The 9,438-nt window shown below is 53.1% G+C and overlaps 1 protein-coding gene across 5 annotated transcripts in view; it reads left to right on the top strand.

Annotated features, from left to right (window-relative positions):
- The window catches only part of GPI (glucose-6-phosphate isomerase), a 29,208-nt gene extending 23,148 nt beyond the window's left edge, over window positions 1-6,060 (top strand). For all 5 annotated transcript variants that reach the window (XM_054697092.1, XM_037516501.2, XM_054697093.1 and 2 more), the window contains 9 exons: window positions 1,219-1,279; window positions 1,676-1,719; window positions 1,850-2,002; window positions 2,911-3,040; window positions 3,191-3,267; window positions 4,999-5,127; window positions 5,304-5,379; window positions 5,464-5,530; window positions 5,638-6,060. In XM_054697092.1, the coding sequence (XP_054553067.1) occupies window positions 1,219-1,279; window positions 1,676-1,719; window positions 1,850-2,002; window positions 2,911-3,040; window positions 3,191-3,267; window positions 4,999-5,127; window positions 5,304-5,379; window positions 5,464-5,530; window positions 5,638-5,773 (873 nt within the window). In that variant the 3' untranslated portion in view covers window positions 5,774-6,060. The remainder of the gene's footprint in view (window positions 1-1,218; window positions 1,280-1,675; window positions 1,720-1,849; window positions 2,003-2,910; window positions 3,041-3,190; window positions 3,268-4,998; window positions 5,128-5,303; window positions 5,380-5,463; window positions 5,531-5,637) is intronic.
- The last annotated feature ends 3,378 nt before the right edge of the window (window positions 6,061-9,438 follow it).

Below are 9,438 nucleotides of genomic sequence, written 5' to 3' on the forward strand. Positions count from 1 at the left end.
TGGTTCTGTCAGTTTTCCAAGAGGCTAGAAACAGGTATGAGGCACTAGGGTCTATCAGTGTCTGAGGAAGCAGGGCCAGACACAGGTATGAGGCCTTGGATCTGTTGATAATTGATGAGACGTGGTGCAGGTATGAGATGCTGGATCTGTCACTGAGCTTGGAGGCAGGGCCAGACACAGGTATGGGATTCTGTGATCTGTGAGTGTCCAAGGAGATAGCTCGGGCGCAGGTAGGAGGCGCTGGGCTGGCAGTGTCTGAGGAGGCTGGGCTGGCACAGATGGGAGGCGCTGGACAGCAGTTCTGAGGAGGCTGGGCTGGCACAGGTAGGAGGCGCGGGCAGCAGGTCTGAGGAGGCTGGGCTGGCACAGGTAGGAGGCGCTGGGCTGACAGTGTCTGAGGAGGCTGGGCTGGCACAGGTAGGAGGCGCTGGGCAGCAGGTCTGAGGAGGCTGGGCTGGTACAGGTAGGAGGTGCTGGGCTGACAGTGTCTGAGGAGGCTGGGCTGGCACAGGTAGGAGGCGCTGGGCAGCAGGTCTGAGGAGGCTGGGCTGGCACAGGTAGGAGGCGCTGGGCTGACAGTGTCTGAGGAGGCTGGGCTGGCACAGGTAGGAGGCGCTGGGCAGCAGGTCTGAGGAGGCTGGGCTGGCACAGGTAGGAGGCGCTGGGCTGACAGTGTCTGAGGAGGCGGGGCTGGCACAGGTAGGAGGCGCTGGGCAGCAGGTCTGAGGAGGCTGGGCTGGCACAGGTAGGAGGCGCTGGGCTGACAGTGTCTGAGGAGGCTGGGCTGGCACAGGTAGGAGGCGCTGGGCTGACAGTGTCTGAGGAGGCTGGGCTGGCACAGGTAGGAGGCGCTGGGCAGCAGGTCTGAGGAGGCTGGGCTGGCACAGGTAGGAGGCGCTGGGCTGACAGTGTCTGAGGAGGCTGGGCTGGCACAGGTAGGAGGCACTGGGCAGCAGGCCTGAGGAGGCAGGGTCGGCTACGGTAAGGTCCTTGGTTGTGTCTCGTGGCTTTGATCCGTCATGGTGTAGTTGGCCCTGTCAGTCAGCCCGAGCGTTGCCGGCGCCTGGCCTGCTGACTTGCTTCCAAGAGGTGGGTTGGACCCAGGCACTCAAGCTGTCCCTGTGGAAGAGCATCATGGTCAGGGGCAAGTTCTGTGGCAGGAGGGAGGGGGGCGGGCTGTGCCAACCCTTGTTCAGCACCTTTTCTTGTCTCTCCTAGTGGGTAGGCGGGCGCTACTCGCTGTGGTCAGCCATCGGACTCTCCATCGCGCTGCATGTGGGTGAGTGCCTGTGTGTTTCCGTCTTGGGAGATAAGCTGAGGTCGGGGCGAGGGTCTCGTGTCCCTGAACACCTTCCTGTCCTCACATGCTGCTGGCCCCTCTGCTGTTGGCTGGAACATTTCTCTTAGGCCACAGGGAAGGCCCGAGTTCTTTTCTGGGTTTATAGGTTGCTCTTCTCCACCCCTCACAGCCACAGCCCCACTCACCTCTCGCACCAGGCAGGGTTTGCTGGCGTTTCACTCGGGGCCAACTCTGATGGGGTAGGCTTTTTGTAGCCCAAGTCCTCCAGATCCTGTTCCTTCTGGCTCCACGTCCAGCCAGATTTCCAGAAGCAATGTGCCCATGGCAGGAGGCTGGGGCGTGACCATCCCTGTGGATGCTGCTTTTGTGTTGCAGGCTTTGACAACTTCGAGCAAATGCTCTCGGGGGCTCACTGGATGGTAAGTGACGGGCTTGTGTTCTCTGCCAAGAGAATGTGTGGTTGGTCCTGCTCCCTGCCTCTCTGCTTCTTTCCCTCCCTCCTTGGACACTGCTCAGCTCCCCACCCCCACCCCCACGCCCTTATTTCAGGATAATCATTTCCGCACGACACCCCTGGAGAAGAATGCCCCCGTCCTGCTGGCTCTGCTGGGTGTCTGGTACATCAACTGCTTTGAGTCTGAGACGCACGCCATGCTGCCCTATGACCAGTACATGCACCGTTTTGCTGCCTACTTCCAGCAGGTACCAGTTGCTTGGCCAGGTCTTGGGGACAGTGGAACTTGGGGAGGTACCTGGGAAGCCCATGAGCCCAGGGGCCCAGGTTCTGGCTCCTTTAGGGACTTTTCCCCCTTTGCCTTTGGGTATGGCCAAGATTGTGTCTGTTCCCCATCACATGGTGAGTCTTCATGAGCAGCGGCTGTTGGATCTGAGCGTCCGCCGAGTTTGACGTCTGTGGGCCCTTGACTGGCTATCACGTGTCTTGGCCAGGCGGCCCTGGCCTGACTCTGGCTCTGGGGCCCAGCTGGGTGGCTTCTCTCTTGGACATCACTGTGTGTGCTGTGATGGGCTGTGGCCCCCGTGGTTTGCACTGCCCTTGCGCACCTACTCTGTGGTGCCTCTTTGGGCTACTCACAGTCCTTAGCCCTCCGAGTCTCCAGAGCAGCCCCTCTCCTAGTCCCGATTCTGCTCCGGGCAGCCCTTCTACCTCTGCCCCTGCTTTTGTTTAGCACATCCCTGTCCCTGCCCTGCCGCCCCTGGGCGGGCTCAGGGGGCTTCACCAGTACCTGAAGGGAAATCCTGTTGTTGAAGGGGGGGGCCAAGGTTCCCCACAGCCTAGCATCCAGTTGTGACAGCCCTCGAGACTGTCCACTAGACCTCAGTCTGTCTCTCCCTTAAGAAATTGGTTGAAGATTTTGACCCACTTCTGTTCTCAGGGAAGTCCTCCCCAGGCCTCCATGTTTGCCTCTGGCCACGCGCCCTTCCTGCACAGGGTCTGCCCGAAATGTGTGAACCCGTGTCCCCATGGGGAAGGGAGGTAAAGGGCTCACGTCCACAGAACCCTCCCAGGGCCAGGACATCCCAGGCAGGATTTGGGAATGGTGCGTGAAAGAGCAAGGCTTACAGGTGGAAGATTTCTGTCCCCACTCCAGGGTGACATGGAGTCCAATGGGAAGTACGTCACCAAGTCTGGCGCCCGCGTAGACCACCAGACGGGCCCCATTGTGTGGGGGGAGCCAGGGACCAATGGCCAGCATGCCTTCTACCAGCTCATCCACCAAGGTAAGGCCCTTCTGGCCAGGGTGGGAGTGGGGTTGCGGTGGGAAGGCCCCCTTCAGAGATGTCCCCATTGGGAAACTGCTCTCCTGTAGGCAGATGGGTGGCTCTGTGGGCTGATAGGGGGGTACCTGGTGACCACAGTGCCCTTCACAGGCACCAAGATGATACCCTGTGACTTCCTCATCCCGGTCCAGACCCAGCACCCAATAAGGAAGGGTCTGCATCACAAGGTAGGCCCCTACCCCGACCCTTGTCACGCTCTCTCAGGCTCATGTCACACCCCCACCTCCTAAGACCCAGCCATTGCTCAGCGGGAGGATTGGTTTTCGATTCCAGATGGTTAAGGACCAAGGTTTAGTTTTCCTTGCTGTCAGCAGTGCCGCGGACCAGCCCAGCGGCGGCGGGAGATCGAGACAGTCTCAGGGATTGAGAACGAGCGAAAGGTGGTCGAAGGAATTAGGGCGAGGGACAAGAATGACACACAGACACACTCAAGGGAGAGTGAAAATCTGAGTGCAATTTATTAAAATCAACCTTCTCTTTTTATACATTTCTGTGACAATTACCTAAGATTATTTTTCACAGTTTGTGGTAAATCATACATCAGATATGCAGTGAAACATAGCAAGAATTATTACATATTGTTTTTCACCTAAATTCCATTTAAGTACAATTATCGATGAATCAAGCACTTACTGTAATTTACTCAGAGGAGGTCTTTGTTATCCTAACCTTAACTTAAATATTACCTACATGGTTTTTATTATGATCATGTTTCATATATTTATCATAACATTAGTTTTTAATTACCACATACTATTATTTGTTATTAGCATTTACTATAAAATCACAATGATTACTTTTTCCTAGTCATATATTTAAGCATGTTCTAAAAGCAGCTAAACCAGTTTAAAGCATACAGCTGGGCAGTGCAGCACAGGGCTATTGAATTGTAAGTTAGATTAACGGTGTGTGTCTCAGTGTTTTCAGGCAGTGTTTGTTGGTTGCTTATGGCGCCGATGCACAGCAATCCTTTCCTGTAACATCAGAGGGGGTCTTTTCTGCTTAACATGAACGCCAAAGTTTATTATGCTGAATCCCCTCTGGGACTGCGCCTGTCTTAGGTCGTCAGGAGTCACAGACATGCGGCTAGCCAGTGCCTTCTTTAGTCTGCCCCCGATCTTACCCGTCATTGACTGTCCAGTCCAGCGCACAGGGGAAGGGGGTCTTACGTACTCTATTTGTGAGCATCCACAGTACAGCCACTCTTTATTTCATCCAATTACTGGCGATCAATGGTGGCAACAGTGGTATTGCCAGCCATGGAGGCAGGAGCCGCCACACAGCAGAGGGTCAATCTCAATTTCTAGAAGCCTCCTTGACTCATCTCTGCTTCTCTGCATCTCAGCATCTCAGCACCAGCCACGGCGACTTGAGTCCTCTCTAGCTTGGAGTCTTCCTTGCCTCCTCTTCTCACCTCCCTCTGAGAGACTCCTCTGCCGTCTTCTACGGCAGGTCCTCCAGCCATAATGTTTCACTCGGAGTTTTCTAACATGGATGAGAAAAAAACCAATCCCAGGGAACTCGGGATGAAAAGGTGTTATTGGAGGACATGCTTTCATTGTGTGGCTTTGCTTGAAGCTGTAGTTTCCAAGCACCTGTCGGCAGCGTTTAGTGAGGGCTTACTGTACTTTTAAGAGCCGTGTGATTATGGGTGACGCCTCTGCTCCTCGGGATATTAAAAGATAGCTGTCAGGTGATGCAATGCATTGCTCATGGAAGTAACTGTCACTTCTGTCAGGTGGAGGCTCTCGGCCCCTCGCTCCAACTGAGCTGTGCACTGGGGCTGGCAGCCGGAGCTGGGCAGGCACTAACCCGCCCTGGGCAGGGCCAGGCAGTCTTGTCCCTCTACCTGAAGCCAGGCGGTGCTTCCAAGCGGAACTGGACGTCTCTCTTCTCAGATCCTCCTGGCCAACTTCTTGGCCCAGACCGAGGCCCTGATGAAAGGGAAAACAATGGATGAGGCCCGGAAGGAGCTGCAGGCCGCAGGAAAGAGTCCCGTGGAGATAGAGAAGCTGTTGCCACACAAGGTCAGCACTTGTGGGGAGCAGGAGGGATGGAGCCATGGGGCAGGCAGGGGGACCGGCAGGTAGAAGGGGCTGTGCTCATACAGCGCATGTCCTGGCCTCCTGGGCGGTATGCACTTCCCTTCTGGGGCTTGTGGGATCATGACTAACTAGGGGACATTTCTGGGTGTTTTCTGAAGATCTTTGAAGGAAATCGCCCCACCAACTCCATTGTGTTCACCAAGCTCACGCCATTCATCCTGGGAGCCTTGATTGGTGAGTGAGCGGGAGGGGCCGCCGGGCTGGGCCAGGCCAGGCAGCGCCACGGAGCCCTAATGTCATTGTCCACCGTCTCTGCAGCCATGTACGAGCACAAGATCTTCGTTCAGGGTATCATCTGGGACATCAACAGCTTTGACCAGTGGGGGTGAGTTGCTGATTGGTGGGGGCAGTGGGGAGCATTTGCGGGTTGGCTTACAGGTTGTCACCAGCATCTCTGGAACCCTGTACCATTCTCTCTCCTCTTCATGGCAGAGTGGAGCTGGGAAAGCAGCTGGCTAAGAAAATTGAGCCTGAGCTTGACGGCAGCAGCCCCGTCACCTCTCACGATTGCTCCACCAATGGGCTGATCAACTTCATCAAGCAGGAGCGTGAGTCCAGAAGCCAATAAACGCATGCTCCACTGCAGCCCAGTTGTAACTCGTCCTTCCTGTCCCTCCTCACCAGAGTCCGCACTGCATGGTCCTGGCCGGAGCACCGTCTGGCTGCCAGTTGGGACCACCAACCCTTCGGGGGATGCTGGTCTGGAACGGCCAACTTCCCCCCGCCTCTGTGTTCACGGTCCTCCATGTTACAATTGACTGGAGTGTTTCAGTGCAACTGACCTCTGTTCACATTGTTCCTGTGCCAGGTAGAAAAATAAAGATGTCATCCAGGAGGTTGTAGCTTGGCCTCATGTTTATGCAGATGGTGCTCCGTGCAGCAGTGGGAGCAACCAGTTGGGAGAGGGACGCACCAGACGTTCTGGACTGAGGACGACTGTCCTCAGAGTCGGGAGAGGGAAGGTAGTCACAGTCACGAGGACAGCTTCACCTCTGTCATCAAGTCCCACACCTCACCTCTGTCACTGTGGAGATAATGTATTCTGTTCACTGGATAGTTTTTATTTATTTATTTTTAAAGATTTATTTATTTATGCATACAAGAACTGGAGTGTAAGCCAGAAGTGCAGGGGTGAGATGATTCACCAGAGAGAAGGGGGAGAAGAACAGGCAGATCTACTGAAATACACTGCTGAGGGGAGCAGCAGAAGAGACAGGAGAGTTCTGCTGCACCATGTGGGTAGCTCCCTGGCCAGCCGGGGAATTGAACTCGTGCTATAGTGGCTGGTGATAGCTTGATAGCACTGTCTTTAACTCCTGTGCTACCAGGGAGGCCCCTGGACAGTTTTTAAAATCCCATTGAGATTGTGTCTGTTTTGGGTGAATTCTGGCTAACATCAAGGATGAGTATCTCCTGGCTAGATACACAGGTAAGTTTTTCATGAGTTAGACAAGTTTTTAAACAGGTTACTTGTTTTCAATTGCAGATATTTCAATTCAACATAGTTATTAATGTCTAGACAGTTAAGCAGAAAAGGAGTTTTGTTTAAAGAGTCAATGGGCAGAGTTAATGGCAGCCTAAGGGCCATGATACAGAAGGATCTGGAAGGGGGAAGTACTGCCCCTCTCCCAGCCCCCGTGGGCGGGCTGCCTTTACCCCCTCTTCTTCTGGGTCATCTACTAATGCATTGTACTCTGACTTGGTCAAAATTCATTCCCCAGATGGGGAAAGCCAGGATTTGTGTTTTTGCTCTTGTAAGGGAAAAGCAAACTATAGCCACAAAAACTCAAAACAGAGAATATCCTAGTGATAGAAATTGGCCATATAGAAGAGCAAATACCAGAAGAAAAAAGTGAAGATTCACAGAGGCTGACACTCTCAGGATAACCTGGCTTCACAGGAAGGACCTCTCAGCAGTGGGACCGCTGAGCTGCTCCACCAGCTGCCTGTTCTCATGCCTTCCCTTTGCAGGAGGAACTGACACCTACCAATTGACCCTTTCTTGTTCACCTGCCCTTCCTCACTGCCACTGTTATCATTTGCAGCTTCTACTTGTCCTGTAGCTGCTGTTTATTGCAAATCTCGAGGAGGGTGTTAAGGGTTCTCCAATGAAATAGAACCAATAGATATCTAGAGACATAAAAGACTTGTTTTGGGACTGGCTCATGTGAACAAGGAAGATGAGAAGTCCTGTGCTGTGCCGTCTGCAATCTGGACAAGCAGGAAAGCTGGTGTATCATTGAGTCTGAGTGCTGAAAACAAGGCAGCAGATGGTGTTACTCCCAGTCAAGGCTCGAAAACCAGGAGCTCCAATATTCTGAGTGCAAGAGAGGATGGGTCTCCTAGTGCAACTTAGAGTGAATTTTCTCTTCCTGTTTTTTTGTTCTACTTGGACCCTCAATGGATTTGGTCATGCCCATCAGCTCTAATGAAAGCAACCTTCAGTCTACTGATTCAAATGCTGTTCCCTGACCTCCCTGGTGACCTAATGGTTAAGTCTCAGCGCCATCATAGCTACGCTGTGACCTGAGTTCAATCCCCGGCCAGGGAGCTAACACACATATCGCGCAGCAGTCTTGCCCACTGCTCCCCTCAGCAGTGTATTTCAGTAGATCCGCCTGTTCTGCTCCCCAATATTTCTCTGGTGAGTCCTCACCCCCGCACCTCTGGCCTACACCCCAGTTCTTCTATGCAAAAATTTAAAATATTAATAAATGCTGTTATTTTCTAAAAACACAGAAACACTCAAATGTTTTATCAGCTAGTTGGATATCCCATAATTCAGTGGTGCATAATGTTAACCATCACAAACATGTAACTGCAGTGTGAGACTGAAGCAGCTTTGAACATCGTTCTTTATTTCCTCAAGTACAAATTGAATCACCACTCCTGAGTTTGACAAAAGCTCCAAACCTTAACAGAATCGTGAATGAAGCAGATACTTAAAATCCACATATACAAGCACTTGTTTTGTTCACATTGTTCCAGGGATTTCACCATAATATCACAGTTGATGTGAAATTGTACGATTCCAGAATGTGACAACGATTAACATCTTAAATAATGAGACTTCTTGCTGCAATTGCATTTTGATCAAGAGACACACCTTGGGCAGCTCTCCTGCCTGCCTGTTACTGCAGGTGCCTCTTTTCCAAATAAATCTGTCTTTTTAAAATGTAAAAAAGGGACCTTCCTGGTGGCGCAGGGGTTAAAGTCTCAGCACTTTTACTTTTTTCTTTTTTTTTTAAGATTTATTTATTTATCTATTTTAATAGAGGCATGTTTCATTTATTTGTTTGTTTATACAAGCACTGGGTACAGTCAGAAGCGCGGGAGGGTGAGAGAATTCACCAGAGCCAGAGCGGGGAGCAGAGCAGGCAAAAGGACCAAAGTACACTGCTGAGGCGAGCAGCGGGCGGCAGGAGAGGTCTGCGCGCCATGTGGGACCCTCCTCCGGACTCTGGGAGCAGCCAGGGATCGAACCGGCGCGGCGGGCAGCTTCGCAACCCAGCGCTCAAAGGCTGAACCACCGGGGAGGCCCTATGTATTTATTTACACAAGAACCAGGGTACAGGCCAGATGTGCAGGAGGGTGAGAGGATTCACCAGAGACAGAGTGGGGAGCAGAACAGGCGAATCTACTGAAATACACTGCTGAGGGGAGCAGCGGGCAAGACAGGAGAGGTCTGCTGTGCCGTGTGGGACCCTCACCGCTGGCCGAGGCCGGCGCTGCAGAGGCTGGGGACAGCTTCACAGCGCCGTGCACTTGCAAGTTATCCTCAACTACCACCACATGAATCCCATCCCAGGCCAGGGAGCTACCCACATGGCGCGGCAGACCTCTCGTGACTCGCCCGCGGTTCCCCTCAGCAGTGTATTTCGTCAGTCTGCCTGTTCTGCTCCCCGCTCTGTCTCTGGTGAGTCCTCTCACCACCACCCCACCGCTAGCCTGTACCCCAGTTCTTGTATGCATAAATAAATCTTTAAAAAAAATTAGGGGTTTTTTGTTGTTGTTAGCGATACTACTATTAACCCACTTATTTCAGATGAAACCTTTTGACAGGACTACGTCATGCACCGAGCGTCTAAAGGAACCAGTCCCCAGGGACGCGGGCGTGTCTACGTCGCCCCTCCAGGGGCGGGGCCGCGCGTGCGAGCAGGCGGTGCGCGTGCGCAGAGATACGCTCCATCCCGGCTGCCGTAGTTCGCCCTTTCACGTGGGCGCCCCGTCGTC

This window comes from Talpa occidentalis, unplaced genomic scaffold (genome assembly GCF_014898055.3).
Source record: "Talpa occidentalis isolate TD23 unplaced genomic scaffold, MPIMG_talOcc4v2.1 talOcc4.17, whole genome shotgun sequence".
NCBI lineage: Eukaryota > Metazoa > Chordata > Mammalia > Eulipotyphla > Talpidae > Talpa > Talpa occidentalis.